Source organism: Heterodontus francisci, chromosome 37, assembly GCF_036365525.1.
Source record: "Heterodontus francisci isolate sHetFra1 chromosome 37, sHetFra1.hap1, whole genome shotgun sequence".
Lineage (NCBI taxonomy): Eukaryota > Metazoa > Chordata > Chondrichthyes > Heterodontiformes > Heterodontidae > Heterodontus > Heterodontus francisci.
In genome coordinates, this window is record NC_090407.1 from 9,491,441 (window position 1) to 9,507,664 (window position 16,224).

The 16,224-nt window shown below is 45.5% G+C and overlaps 1 protein-coding gene across 1 annotated transcript in view; it reads right to left on the bottom strand.

The window, feature by feature from the left end:
* Positions 1-16,224, bottom strand: part of noc2l (NOC2-like nucleolar associated transcriptional repressor) — a 196,218-nt gene that overhangs the window by 156,575 nt on the left and 23,419 nt on the right. The window contains exon 5 of the mRNA XM_068017047.1: positions 12,788-12,908. Within this exon, the coding sequence (XP_067873148.1) occupies positions 12,788-12,908 (121 nt within the window). The remainder of the gene's footprint in view (positions 1-12,787; positions 12,909-16,224) is intronic.

The window sequence follows — 16,224 nt, forward strand, 5'->3', positions numbered from 1 at the left end:
TATACCTGATTGATTTTGGTATGATTTGTAACAATTGGAAGGGAGTCGGCTTCAATTCAACGTCAGCAATAATGTAGAAATGCAAACAAGCCAGTATTGACTGCGGTAAAGCATCAAAGTTAGATGCGCAGGATCAGAATCTTTGACTGTTATGTTGAATGTGTATCAATATTACTGGCATAATTAGATATTGATATTCCACCCTTATTCACATTGATTGGAGAGAAGAGCAAAGCATAAACTGCTTATGCTCATCTTTAATGTTCAGGGGCCAGGTCAAATTTCACTCTGGACGTTATATATAGATTTAATGGGTGTCAGTTTAAATTAAAGCACATAAACCACAATGCAAAAGTGCTAAACACTAAATCCACAATCACCTCTAAATTAACTAAACTTAATATAGCACTCATGCCTTCACTGTGTTGAGACAGAAAGGATGGAGAACCCAATTGGAGAAGACTCCCTCCAGCCCCATTCAAGTGCTTTGTTTGACTGTCCTTATTGTCATTCACGTCCCCCCCACTCCCCAAAACTAGTTACTGTTATCCTAAGTCACCTTCTAGCATTTCAAAAATGTCTGTGGATCTGTCGAGGTACAGTGGTTATTTGTCATACACATGAAAAGCTAGCTGTTGTACCTCAATAAAATAATCATTCAAATTTTGAAGGTAGCTATCAGTCTAATATGTTTGTAATAAAATCTGGGATGCACCACCAGTCAATCAGCATCTTTTCTATCAGTTGCTGGAGAACCCCTTGAGCATTTTGGGTTTTCATTTCCAGGTTTTATTTTAGCTTGCAAATCACACATTTCAGCTTTTGTCAGTCAAAAGAAAGAGAGAGAGCGCTTGCATTTATTTAGCGCCTTTCACAACCTCAGGACATCCCAAAGCGCTTTACAGCCAATGAATTCGTTCTCAAGTATAGTCACTGTTGTCACGTAGAAAACACGGTTGTATTGAAAGTAAAAATCAGTGCAAACTGCATCCAGGGTCAAAGAAGCCTAGGTCACATAGATCAGGCAGGTTGCTGAAAAGTTGAGCAACATGTTGCACTCTGTGCATCCTCATATTGCAGCCAACAAACCTGCAAAAACTACTTTTAGACTGACAGAAATGTGCCGTGCAGCTAAAACCTGAAATGGCAAGAATGATAAATGGCAGACTCACGGGGAAAAGTGCTGCAGAGAAAGGTAATATTTGATCTAATGATTTTTCAGTACAGGCAATTTATTTAAACAGCTTCATCAATTCTAGCAATAGAGCAAAGGGATATATTTTCATCAATGTGAAAATTTATATGACTTCAAATCAGTTTCTACGATTCATAAACTTTTTAAATTGAGAAATTGAACTGAACTCAAAGTACAAACCAATGGTAGTTTCATAAAATAATTTTTCTTCAGAGGAATTAGAAACCCTGAGATTTCTATGTCGATGAATGTAACAATACTGGGGGATATTATCTTTTTGATTTTCAAGTACCTGACGTGAAACATAAACACATTTTCGTCGGTAGAACAACTCACCTTTTTCAGTATTGTCACTTAATGCGGAGTACAGAATGCCTTCACAGCAGCCCTTTTCATCTGTAAATATCTCTGAACTATGCCCCTTTTGCAAATGGCTACTCAGCAGCCTTGGGGAAGGGTAATGCAATTCAGCTGCCTTTTGGCAATAAATATGGTTTTGTGAAGCAGTACATGAATAATGTGACTACCAACAGGAGAGGTATAGGGGCACAGTCGAAAGGCAGCTCGCTATAAATGCTCACAAATTACAAGTGAGGCTGGCTATAGCTGTGAACTAATATTGCACAAATATCGTCTAACTCAAACTTAGGAGGAAAGGCAATAAAAACAGGAAATGCTGGAAATACTCAGTATTACATAGTCAGGCAGCATCTTTGGAGAGAGAAACCTTTCAGTTTGACGACCTTTCGTTAGGGCTGGAAGTAGTTAGAGATTTAATATACAGGCAAGTATAGGAGGCAGGGAAAAAAGTGAGGGGTGAAGGGGAGGAAAGATAGGGTTAAAGGTGAAGGGCAGGAGAGCTTAAATGACAAAAGGGACGATGATGCAAAGCAAAAGTAGAGAAGAACAAGTAAAGGAACAAAAGATGGGTTCGGGGGAGGTGTAAATGGCTACAGAACTATTAGCAGTGCCTGCTGTCCCAAGAAATTGGAGTGGAAAGGCAGATGGGATTAATGTATTTTGAAAACTGTCGAATATACAGCTCATATATTGAAGGTGAAACTCCCACAACTTTCAGATGATATCCAAATCGGGCTGTACAAACTAATTAGCCTGCAAAGCTGAGTGTACAGCACTACGCCTAGCTCCTAACTACTAACAGATGAAAATCATAATCCCAAAAGAAACAGAACAGTATGGCAAACAATTTGGAAAATGGTTCTTTTATTTTTGATTCCAAATTTGCATGCATCGCCTTTCAAACACTTACACTTCTGCCCCAACTCCTGGGGAACAAAACTACAGAGGGAAACCAGTCAAACTTGTCAGCAGACGGCTTTACAGCTCCTTGCGGCTGGCTCATAAGCCATGGAGGCTTTGTGAATAGGTCAGCTTCATAAACATACATAGAATCATGGAACGATTACAGCATGGAAGGAGTCCAGGTCAGCTCTCTGCAAGTCTCACTTCCCCATAGCCCTGCAATTTCTTTCTCTTCAGGTTCTTATCCAATTCCCTTGAAATCCACGGTTAAATCTGCATCCAGCACCCTTTCAGGCAGTGCATTCCAGATCCTAACTACTCGCTGCATTAAAAAAGTATTTCATGTCACCTTTGGTTCTCTTTCAAATCACTTTAAAGTGACAATGCCGGACAGGTGGGCGGCGCAGTGGTTAGCACCGCAGCCTCACAGCTCCAGCGACCCGGGTTCAGTTCTGGGTACTGCCTGTGCAGAGTTTGCAAGTTCTCCCTGTGACCGCGTGGGTTTCCACCGGGTGCTCCGGTTTCCTCCCACAGCTGAAGACTTGCAGGTTGATAGGTAAATTGGCCATTGTAAATTGCCCCTAGGTGGTCGGAGAATGGTGGGGATGTGGCACGGAATATGGGATTAATGTAGGATTAGTATATAAATGGGTGGTTGTTGGTCGGCACAGACTCGGTGGGCCGAAGGGGCTGTTTTAGTGCTGTATCTCTCTATGACTCCACGTAAAGACCCTCTGAACCATCCAGCCTGCCCGACGCAATTGCATTGCTTTGTACATACTCTCGGCACCCCATCCAAATCCATGTGAAAAAACAAATTAAAAACACAGGACAATTTGGGGGGGATGGGGAGCTCTGGGAAATAACTCTCCTTCCCATCTTGTTGATCAAAACTGTACCAGGAGATCACTCTAGCTCTGGCAGCACCGACCTTTCGTAAAAGGGGAGGGGAGGGGAAGTAGTCGTATAGTGGTATCGTCACTGTACAAGTAACTCAGAGACCCAGGATATTGCTCTGGGGACATGGGTTTGAATCCCACCACGGCAGGAGGTGGAATTTGAATTCAATTAATGAAAAAAAATCTGGAATAAAAAAAAGCTAGTCTAATGATGGCCATGAAACCGTTGTCAATTGTTCTAAAAACCCATCTGGTTCACCTATGTCCTTTAGGGAATGAAATCTAACGTCCTTACCTGGTCTGGCCTACATGTGACTCCAGACTCTTAAATGTCCTCTGAAATGACCGAGTGAGTTGACCGAGCAAGCCACTCAGTTGTATCTAACCACCACAAAGTCAATAAGGAATGAAACTGGACGGACCACCCGGCATCGACCTAAGCACCGGAAATGACAAAGGCCTGTCGACGCTGCAAAGTCCTCCTTACTAACATCTGGGGGCTTGTGCCAAAGTTGGGAGAGCTGTCCCACAGACTAGTCAAGCAACAGCCTGATATAGTCATACTCACGGAATCATACCTTACAGACAATGTCCCAGACACTGCCATCACTATCCCCGGGTATGTCCTGTCCCACCGGCAGGACAGACCCAGTAGAGCTGCTGACACAGTGGTATACAGTCGGGAGGGAGTTGCCCTGGGAGTCCTCAACATCGACACCGGGCCCCATAAAGTCTCATGGCACCAGGTCAAACATGGGCAAGGACACCTCCTGCTGATTACCACCTGCTGCACCCCCGCACCACCCCCCCAGCTGATGAATCAGTACCCCTCCATGTTGAACACCACATGGAGGAAGCTCTGAGGGTGGCAAGGGCGCAGAATTTACTGTGGGTGGGGGACTTCAATGTCCATCACCAAGAGTGGCTCGGTAGCACCACTACTGACGAAGCTGGCCGAGTCCTAAAGGACATAGCTGCTAGACTGCATTGGCGGCAGGTGGTGACGGAACCAACAAGAGGGAAAAACATACTTGAACTCAACTTCACCAAACTGCCTGCCGCAGATGCATCTGTCCATGACCGTATCGGTAGGAGTGACCACCGCCCAGTCCTTGTGGAGACGAAATCCCACCTTCACATTGACGATACCCTCCATTGTGACGTGTGGCATTACCACCGTGCTAAATGCATTAGATTTTGAACAGATCTAGCAATGCAAAACTGGACATCCATGAGGCACTGTGGGCTATCAGCAGTAGCAGAATTGTACTCAAACATAAATCGCTAACCTCATGGCCCGGCATATCCCCCATTCTACCATTACCATCAAGCCAGGAGACCAACCCTGGTTCAAAGAAGAGTGCAGGAGGGCATGCCAGGAGCAGCACCAGGCATACCTCAAAATGAGGTGTCAACCTGGTGAAGCTACAACACAGCATTATCTGCGTGCCAAACTGCGTAAGCAGCATGTGAAAGACAGAGCTAAGCAATCCCACAACCAACGAATCAGATCTAAGTTCTGCAATCCTGCCACATCCAGCCATGAATGGTGGTGGACAATTAAACAACTAACTGGAAGTGGCTCCACAAATATCCCCATACTCAGTGATGGAGCAGCCCAGCACAATCAGTGCAAAAGATAAGGCTGAAGCATTTGCAACAATCTTCGAAGTGCCGAGTTGATGATCCATCTCGGCCTCCTCCTGAAGTCCCCAGCATCACAGATGCCAGCCTTCAGCCAATTCGATTCACTCCGCGTGATATCAAGAAACGACTGAAGGCACTGGATAGTGCAAAAGCTATGGGTCCTGACAATATTCCGGCAATAGTACTGAAGATCTGTGCTCCAGAACCTGCCGCGCCCCTAGCCTACCTGTTCCAGTACAGCTACAACACTGGCATCTACCCTGCAATGTGGAAAATTGCCCAGGTATGTCCTGTACACAAAAAGCAGGACAAGTCAACCCGACCAATTACCCCCCTATCAGTCTACTCTCAATCATCAGTAAAGTGATGGAAGGGGTCATCAACAGTGCTATCAAGCGGAGCTTGCTTAGCAATAACCTGCTCAATGACGCTCAGTTTGGGTTCCGCCAGGACCACTCAGCTCCTGACCTCATTACAGCCTTGGTTCAAACATGGACAAAAGAGCTGAACTCAAGAGGTGAGGTGAGAGTGACTGCCCTTGACATCAAGGGGCAGTATTCAATTGAGTATGGCATCAAGGAGCCCTAGCAAAACTGAAGTCAATGGGAATCGGGGGGAAACTTTCCGCGGGTGGGAGACATACCTAGCGCAAAGGGAGATGGTTGTGGTTGTTGGAGATCAATCATCTCAGCTCCAGGACATCACTGCAGGAGTTCCTCAGGGTAGTGTCCTCGGCTCAGCCATCTTCAGCTGCTTCATTTATGACCTTCCTTCAGTCAGAAGTGGGGATGTTCACTGATGACTGCACAATGTTCAGCACCATTCGCGACCCCTCAGATACTGAAGCAGTCCGTGTGGAAATGCAGCAAGATCTGGACAATATCGAGGCTTGGGCTGATGTGTGGCACGAATGTTACTTGCCACTTAAGTGCCAGGCAATGACCATCGCCAACATGACCACCTCCCCTTGACATTCAATGGCATTACAATTGCTGAATCCCCCACTATCAACATCCTGGGGGTCACCATTGACCAGAAACTGAAGTGGAGTAGCCATATAAAATACTGTGGCTACAAGAGCAAGTCAGAGGCCATGAATCCTGTGGCGAGTAACTGACCTCCTGACTCCCCAAAGCCATCTACAAGGCACAAGTCAGGAGTGTGATGGAATACTCTCCACTTGCCTGGATGGGTGAAGCTCCAACAACAATCAAGAAGCTCGACACCACCCAGGACAAAGCAGCCCACTTGATTGGCACCCCATATACAAACATTCACTCCCTCCACCACCGCGCGCAGTGGCAGCAGTGTGTACCATCTACAAGACACACTGCAGCAATGCACCAAGGCCCCTTCAACAGCACCTTCCAAACCCGCGACCTCTACCAACTAGAAGGACAAAGGCAGCAAATGCATGGGAACACCTGCAAGTTCCCCTCCAAGCCACACACCATCCTGACTTGGAACTATATCGCCGTTCCTTCACTGTCGCTGGGTCAAAATCCTGGAACTCCCTTCCTAACAGCACTGTGGGTGCACCTACCCCACATGGACTGCAGCGGTTCAAGAAGGCGGCTCACCACCACCTTCTCAAGGGCAATTCGGGATGGGCAATAAATGCTGGCCTGGCCAGCAATGCCCACATCCCATGAATGAATTAAAAAAAAGTGACATCTGCCCCAGCCAGAAACTGGTCCTGCTGAAAGTGGTGACTCAACAGCCGAGCAATCCTACTTCTACACAAGCCCGTCCACGATTCGCCACCCAGTTAACATGATCGACAGGGAAACTGTGAACTGGCAAGCATAAAAAACCCCAGCCAGTGATTGTAGAAAGGGATTTGTGAAGGGAAAACACTGCATTATAAACACAAAGCATTTGCATTGCGATAGGAAAAACTGAATGTTCAATACTTGGAAAATGAATTATGAGTAACAGCTGGATTAGAATGAATTCCGCTAACATTACTTTGTTCTGGAGTGTGTTCAAAATGGATTACAGAATTAAGGTTAAAAGAAACTGAGCATGTAACAAAAACTACTTACTGCTGAGCAATAGTCAAACAATAAACATGGGGTATGTATTCAGAATGAAATAGAAATGCATATTTTATCAGTTGAATGAACTGAATGAACCGTCTTTAGTTTTATAAATATAGCCTACTTCATAAGTACACAAACAAAGCAACTTAATCAAAACAGCGCTTACCTTTGGGGTGGAAAAAGAATTGAATTATCAGATATTTCAAATTAAGTGGCTTTGAATGAAAAAGCATGGACTGGATTGATAATGCTGTCTTGTTCAGTTTACTACCTTATCAACAGGTCAGGTGTCACATTAAAAATTTCGAATGAGCACCCCAAAGCCAAAAACAAATTCAGAACATGGACGGCACAGTGGCGCAGTGGTTAGCACCGCAGCCTCACAGCTCCAGCGACCCAGGTTCAGTTCTGGGTACTGCCTGCATGGAGTTTGCAAGTTCTCCCTGTGACCGCGTGGGTTTCCACCGGGTGCTCCGGTTTCCTCCCACATGCCAAAGACTTGCAGGTTGATGGGTAAATTGGCCGTGGTAAATTGCCCCTAGTGTAGGTAGGTGGTGGGAGAATGGTGGGGATGTGGTAGGGAATATGGGGTTAATGTAGGATTAGTATAAATGGGTGGTTGTTGGTCGGCACAGACTTGGTGGGCCGAAGGGCCTGTTTCAGTGCTGTATCTCTAAATAAATAAAACAAACAGGATCAGGATAGTTTAAAAATCAATCACCACTTTCAGATATGTATATTCGTAATCATTCCTATTCACTCAAACTCAATTTGGTGCAACAGCTATTACGGAAACGAATCGAGAAAAAAGTTGTGAGCAATCTGTGCTGTCATGAGTTGCACTCCCGATAAAACTGCAAATGTGTATCTCTGCAATTTTTATTTAAAAATACAGCTGTGCTGTGAAGAGTGAATATGCAATAGCAGACTGTGTATTAGATTATAGGTTTGCAATTGTATTGAAAAGCTGGCAGCCTCGCTTTTGTTTTCAGAATGTATGAATGGCACTGAAAATGCAAAACAGTTACACTTTGTAAAAACAATTTCTCTAGGCATAAACAAACCATAAAATAAATGCTGACAGAGGAACTGAATTACAATGGTAAATATCCAAGTAGCTGCATGTGTCAATGGACTAAGTATAAACTAGCACACAGGGTTTATCCACGTTATTGAAGCGATAGGCGTGGGGTCAAAACTGGAACAGATACCAAACTGCTTTACTTTGCTGCCATTTTCATTAGTGTTTGCACTGCTAAATCTGGCTCCCTAACCCAGTGGCAGACTCCTGGGCCAATGAAAAACTAGGCGCACAAATCTACAGACGCACAACAGGCCTGAATCGGAGGATGGAAGAGATCTCGGAGGGTACTGGGGCTGGAGGAGGTGACAGAGGTAGGGATGGGTGAGATTTTGAAAATACGAATGCGAATTTTAAAATTGGGGCTTTACTTAACGGTGAGCCAATGTAAGTCGGCGAGCACAGGGATGATGGGTGAACAAGTCTTGGTACATAGATACCAGTAGCAGAGTTTTGGATGAGCTGAAGTCTACAGAGAGTGCAAGATGGGAAGGCCAGCCACAAGAGCACTGAAATTGTTAAGTTGAGAGGTAATAAAAGCATGCATAAAAAGTTTTTTCCAGTTTTTCCAGTGCCCAGAAGTATGTGAACAGAAAATGGGACAGGTACACTTGAACATTTTCTTACCAAGCTGAAAACTATTTGTTTGCATCACATGACAATTACCTCATCTGGGGCTCTTCGTAAAAGTGCAGCACAGTGCAAGTGTTACGACCAGGTGAGATAGGGGTCTAGGGGTTCCTTCAGCCTTTGCCTGGTCTAACCGTAACAGGGTTTCATTTTAAAAACACTGTTTTTAGCTCCCCCCCCACCTTCAGTGAATCCTTGTTCACTGCTTTCCAATTGTAAGGCAAAGAAATCAGGTTTTCTTAGATTTAAACAAGGTGGAAGTTTATTAATCTTGAACTCTAATTCGGTTAATGACTACGAATACGTGACGACGCTAGCATGCATACGTGATAAACACACACGCAGATAGAGACAGAAAAAGTAGAAAGAATAAAGGGGAAAGGTTTGAGGCAATATCTGGTGGTTATTTACGGTCCTTTGAGTTCAATGGGGAATCTTTGGCTGCTGGTAAGTCTTGCTGTTCATTGGGGCCCAATGCACGCTTTAACTTGTTTCGATGTAGCAGTCTTTTCTCTCCTGAGGTTTAAGTGTCTTCAGTGGGTCCGGAAGCCTGTGAGTAAGTGAGCGCGCCAGCCAGGAGAGAGGCTGTCTTGTTCCAGGTTCAGTTACAATCTCTACAGTTTGACTTCAAACTGTCCTGTGAGCACAATTCAAAACTCCAGTTGGCCAGCAGGTTAGTCATGTGACTAACTGTTTAAACAAACTCCTGTGTTTGTGGATTCCAAAACTCTCAGCGGGCCGGGAGGGGTGTATGTAGTGCTGTCTCTTACCCTGACAAGATATGGATCACCATTGCCCAGCCCAATCTCTGTTAATTGAATCAGTGAGCAATTCTTTTGTCTCTCCAAGCACTGTCTCTTAGTATGCAAATGCCCTCCAGCCAAGTGTCTGGTGATCTCTTTTTAAACGAGTCATTTCTTCACTGCAGCAACAGTTTAAAATTAACGTTCATATGACTAAGTTAATATGCCTCATTCTTGGCAGGTGGGGTCTTCATAACACAAGTTAGAGCAACTTCTCCAAACAGAATAAGTACCTAATAACTAGATTAACCTTTCCATGCAGGAGATTCCAGAAATGATTGCCAGCAAGCTGAACGCTGCCTGAACAGTTCTTGAATAATCTATGAGCTTGAAGATGCGAAGTTATTTTTTGTGTTGGTTATTTGTCACAAAAAAGGACAGAGCACGGATCTGAAGCGGCTTTACAGGAGAAGTGTTAAGCTTTGTGGTATGCATGAGACTGGATTCTCAGCATAATCCATTCTGAAAGGGTCTCTTTCTTCTTCCAAAATGGCTGTATCATAATGTCGGAGGTGGTTAATGTCATGGGAGACGCGTGATGTGCGCGGAGGTTCTGCAGAACTGGAAGTAGACACGTGGAACGCCCAGATTTTTAAAAAAGGGGAATAAAATCTACTCAAGCACACAGGCCCATTGAAAACCAGAAAAATAACGTAAGCTATTCCAAGGGTCAAAGCTAAACATTTCTCAGAGGAAAACAGTGACAGCAAAGATTAGGGAAAACTTCAGATTCAGTCAAAGTACATGAAGAAAGCAGGAAATGAACAGAGAGCAAATGTAGAATTCTGTCAAGAAAAAAGTGAGATAAATGTTTGGAATAAACTGCCATGTAAAGTAACAGACGCAAAAGCATTGGAGTTATTCAACATACAGTAAGTTGCTCTGATAATGAGTTAATAATGGCCAACAGTGTTCAATGCATGGCCCACTGGTCGAATCCAGCCCACTGCCTCCTATTACCTGCTCTACAAATCCCTGGTCAGTTCCTTTCCTCTCTGCCACGACACCAACCTTCACTCGAGTCAATAATATTGGAAGATTGCCAAGGATGACCAGGGAGTGTTATCTTTCTCACATCATTTTTAACCCAGATAGTTTAACCCCAGCTTTCGAATCTCCCAAGCCTGGAGGTCTGCATGGGTCAATTTAGCCCAGATTATCCCCTCAGTTCTTGGAGTGGGACTTGAACTCAAAAACATCCGACTCAGAGGCAAGAGTGACATCAACTGAGACTTCACTGAAGCTGCTGATAACTACTTGTTGTAGTGAGGGTTGGCTGAAACGCCATGTAAATGCATGCTTCTGGCTTTAGGTCAAGTTCCCCAGTTCTACACTGCACCCTCTCCAAATCTTACTGAATGTTTGTTTTGTGAAGTCTAGCAGGACTATCCTATATTACCACAGTGACTACACTTCATAAATAATTAATTTTCTGTAAAATGCAGTTCTTTCGAACTGAAGCATACTCCAGAAGAGCCAAAAGGTCAGCAAAAACACTTAAGGCTGCTCACCGCAACGATGGTGTGATTTAAGGGACTGTCACTGTAACACTAAACCAGTTCAGTTTTGGGGTTACACATGCCCATCACACAATACGGGAGTTTATTATCGTTGTGCCAATATATTCCAGCGCAACCCCAAGCAAGCATCCTAGCCTTTTAATCAGAGTTTGTGCAACCCTTGTCAGAGCTGCTTTGTCACTGAAACATCTATCGAGTCCACAGCACAGAAACAGGCCATTCGGCCCACCCGGTCTATACCAGCCTTTATGCTCCACACGAGCCCCCTCCAACTCCTCTTTGGAGCCAAATAAAAACAAGAGCAAGTAAATTAGGCTGCATGTTCTTATGGTACCAACACTGAAGGCAACTGTAACAGAATCCTCTCTCCATTATTCTAATAGAGGGGCTAACATCCATTTTAATACTTTGACACCACTGTTAAAACAGCAGAGAATAATACAAGGAAATATATCGAAGTGTCTGGTGAACGGTTGCTGGAATTTGCACTTTCACTTATTGTCACACTAAATGACTGCACGTCACGGGTGCTCACACTCGAAATCCAGCTTAATCCATTATATTGTGACGCACAAGCCCATGCACAAACTGATCGGTTCAGTTTGTGGAGATTTAAAATTATGCATTTGATGGTAATTGATAAAAATAATTATTCACAGCTTTCTGTACATATGCATAATCACAAAAGCCACTGCTTGGATTTTCAGTTTAAAACATCCATTAACTTGGAGTTAGACGGTTTTACACCATGTAAATTTGCTCTGAAAAAAAAAAGTTAGAAACAAGAAACGCTGGGAATACTCAGCAGGGCTGGTAGCATCTGTGGAGAGAGAAACAGACCCTGACCTGAAATGTTAATCTGCTTCTCTCTCCACAGATGCTGCCAGACCTGCTGAGCATTCCTAGCGTTTCTTGTTTTCATTTCAGAATTCCAGCATCTGCAGTTTTTCGCCTTTATTACTCTGGAAAAAAAAAACTGTGTTGTTTGCCTTGAAGAAGCATGTGCTAAGAACAACTGGCGGGCCTCAACATTTTGGGCAGCATGCCTGTCGTCTGAAGAAATAACTGCAACAGGTGGAAACAGTGGGTTTATATGTGGTGGAGAATGGGAATGTGGGCAGGATCTTGCTGCTGAGACGCCATTACATGTTCTTGTTTCTTGCTGCTATTGGTTGGCTAATTATGTTCCGTGATAGGTTGGTGCATGCTATTCTTCTTGCTGCTGATTGGTTTGCTATTGTATCTCATGGCAAGTCAACATATACTACTATTCCTGCCAGGGTCTGTTGACTGCAGAGCAGGTGGTGATGTGTTTCTTTAGTAGGGATAGTCAGATATCACTGATGTGCAGGCCACTGTATTGGCAGATGGTGTGTTGTTGATAGGCTCCCAACGCATCTTGTATGCCAGCGTGTAATGAGGATAACATATAAACCCACTGTTCCTGCCCGATGCAATTATTTCTCCAGACGACGGGCACATGCGGTGCCTGAAACGCTGAGGACTGCTAGTTCTTAGAACTCCTTTTTCAAGGAAACAACTGCTCTTTTCAGAGCAAATTCAGATGGTGTAAAAATCATAAAAGTCATCTTACTCAATGTTACTGCTCTCACCATGAAAACCTTCAAACAACTTTTAATATTCACTAATTTAATGGTTTCTAAACTCTGAGTCCCAACATTTCGGCTGCAGTTTTTTCACACTCACCTGAACTGTCTTCTATTTTATATTTTCCAGGTTCCTCACTTGCAACCTCTCCCTTGGTTGTAGAAACAGCAGCTTTAAATGCCATAATGATGTGGTGAAACTGCTTAAAGGTTAACTTGTCCTGCAACAGGAGAGATTTGGGACATTTTCAAAAATAGAGAATGCACAACTAACCCTTTTAGATGGTTGTACAACAGTTAAGGAAGTAAAAAGACCATGGCGTTGCAGCAACAGGTGGAGCCACTACTTTGCGTGATGCAGGTTGTTGCCAGGGTACAGTCTCAGCGTGCTGTATGGACACGCATCAAATACAGCAGCATCAGCATGCAAAGCCTCTCTTCCATGCAACAAGTATACCTGGTATCTGCAATTAAAAGCTCAACTTACCAAAGACTAATTCCAGTAACACTTGCAATTTTATTTTGTGAACTTGAGGCAATTTATTGTAGACATGCTGTACAACATTAGTGAAACATTTCTGCCCATGTTCCAGAAGCAGCAGATTTAAATTCTGACCATCAATTTAAAAAGTCAAGTCCAGAGAACAAATTGGGTCAAAATGGCTGTACCATAATGTCCAGGATATTAAATACACTTTTAAAACAATGCTTAGCCTTTATCAACAACAATCTGTATTTATATAGCGCCTTTAACATAGTAAAACACCCCCATGTAAAGGCCTGCTACCCGACCCGAACCAGACGGGACCTGACGACATGTGTCGGGTTCGGGTCGGGCCCGCCTTCTGGGGCTGGTTTTCAGACTCGTGTCAGGTTGGGCCGAGTCCAGATCGAGTCGGGTCGGGCCGGACACACACGGTAAGTGCTCTGCTGTTAAGTATTAAAATAAAAATTTTTTTAAAACTTACCTGAGCTGGGAGTCCAGGACGAAACTGAGTCTGCACAGTGAGCGAGTGAGGTCACTATGACGTCAACGCGCATGCGCTGCAGCTTCTTACAGGTTCGATGTCAGGAACGTAAGTAAAGGGATGGTCGGGTCGGGCTCGGGGCAAAATCGGAGGAACTCGGGCCGGGTCGGGCTCAGGCCCGCTGTGGTTCGGTCGGGTTCTTTCTCCCGACCTAAAGCATGCCCTCTATCCCCATGTGCTTCACAGGAGTGTTATCAAACAAAATCGGACATCGAGCCACATAAGGAAATACAAGAACGTAAGGAATAGGAGCAGGAGTAGACCATACGGCCCCGCAAGCCAGATCTGCCGTTCAATACAATCATGGCTGTTCCTTGGCTCCAACTCCGTTTTCCCGCCACTCCCTACATCCCTTGATTCCCTCAAAGACCAAAAATCTGTCAATCTCAGCCTTAAATATGTGGCTGCATTTGCTGACAACGCAACCACTAGGTGGCGCAATACTTGCATATGCGCAGATGCAGGCTCTTCAACTGGGACGTCAGTGTCTGCGACGTTTCAGGCAGCTGCCAGGATTAAAGATGGCGCTGCTCAATTTATCACAGGAAATGCTTATGGTTAGATCGTTCTAGCAAACTAACCTTACATTAGGTTGGATGGAAACCCAGTAATATGCTATGTAGTTATAGGATACTAACTGTAATCCTCAGATCCATTTAATATTCCAGTAATCCTATTAAATACAAAAGGAATTTTATGATTATTTTCCAATGGAAATTCAGTGAATTGGCACCCCGATCGATGGAAAAGAAAATCGGGAAGAGTATAAAATGTGCTGCCAATTTGTTATTGTGATTCGTTTATATGACTGATTTCACCCGAACGCAGCTACTAGCTCCTGCCCCACTGGCCGCTCTCCCCACTCAGTAACTCGCTTTCTCCCCCTCCTCCACACCGGCCGCTCCCCCCCAACCCCTCAGCTGCTCGCTACAGACCTCAATGCCCCCCCCAAACCCCGGAACTTCCCTGGTCGATTGTTTGCCGTTCGCACCACCCCATCTTTCGGTCAGTCGCTTGCTCCCCGCTCCTCCCACTCCAGCCACTAGCTCTAGGCGGCGTTGCTTCCCTCCTCTCGGCCACTCGCTCCCATCTTTGATTGTTCTCCACACGCCGCCTGAAGAAGCAAGGTGGCCCGCAAGGGGCCGACGTAGGAGCGAGTGGCTGAGAAGAGGGAAGCAGCGCGGCCTACAGCTGGGAGGAGGCAGGGAAGCGAGCAGCTAGAGAGCAGGTAGGCGAGAAGCAAGGAACAATCAGCCAGGGGAGTGAGGGAAAGCAGCGAGATCTGGAGTGGGTGGCCGAGGAAAGGAAGCGTGTAGGCCTGCAGCGAGTTGCCGGGAGCGGGAAGAGCTCCAACCTCAAAGTCTCCCACTCAGCCGCTTCCTCCAGCTGAATGGGGGGCTGGATACCCGATGACGCCTTATCGTGCATGCGTGAAGATGGGCCAGGCGTGGACACGCGATGACGTTGGCGCTGCGTGATGACATCATCCCGCGGATGCGCCACTTAACCCTGGCAAGCTGTAGCTGCGCATGTGCGCATCTTGGCGCACTCTGATGACATCAGTGGACTGCTGCGTTGTCAGGAGTCACTATGTAAATATATTCAACAATGGAGCATCCACAACCCTCTGGAGTAGAGAATGACAAAGATTCACAACCTTTCGAGTGAAGAAATTTCTCATTTCAGTCTGAAAAGATTGGCCTCTTATCCTGGAACTGTGCCCCCATATTGTAGATTCCCAGCCAGGAGAAACAACCTCCCAGGCCAGAATTTAACATTGAGACGGTGCCTCAGCCCACCACCTGAAAAGTTGGGAGTGAGCTTGCCTCCGCTGAGCCTGTAAGCCACGCTGCTATTTTGTGTGGCCCAGGCCCTTAATTGGCCTTGGCCGGGACTTCTGCCCCTCTGAGGCAGGAAGTCCCACCTCCAAAAGATGCCAGCCAATCAGAGGGCCAGCAATTCCTCAGTCTCAGCAGCACCATTGGCAGCGGTGGCCACTGCTGGGACTGCACCCAGCCAGAAGACGAACGATGAACGTCACACTTCAAAGAGGAAAATGGGGGTCGGGCCTTTCCGGGAACAATCGGCTAGGCCCCAGTGAGGTGGGAGTGGGTCAGAGAACAGGGAAAGATGGATAGTTTTAGCAAGGGCGGACCGTGCTGCTGCGGGGTGGGGAGCACTCAATGGGACACAGGTGCCCGATCTGGGGGGGTGGGAAGACTACATGAAGTGCAGTCACTGTTGTAATATAGGAGAGTTCTGCAAGGAGGCCGCCAGGTATTACTAGGTGGACTCCTCAGGTGCTAAGTCCCAGCGGTGTGGGAAGAGGCGTTTAAGTGGCCATTAATTGGAACTGCACCCCCCCTGCCGCCCACTCCTGGGTAGGCGTTAAATTTCAGCTTCAATATCTACCCTGTCAAGCCCCTTCAGAATCTTGAATGTTTCAATGAGATCACCTCCCATTCTTCTAAACTCCAGAGAATATAGACCCAATTTACTCAGCATCTCA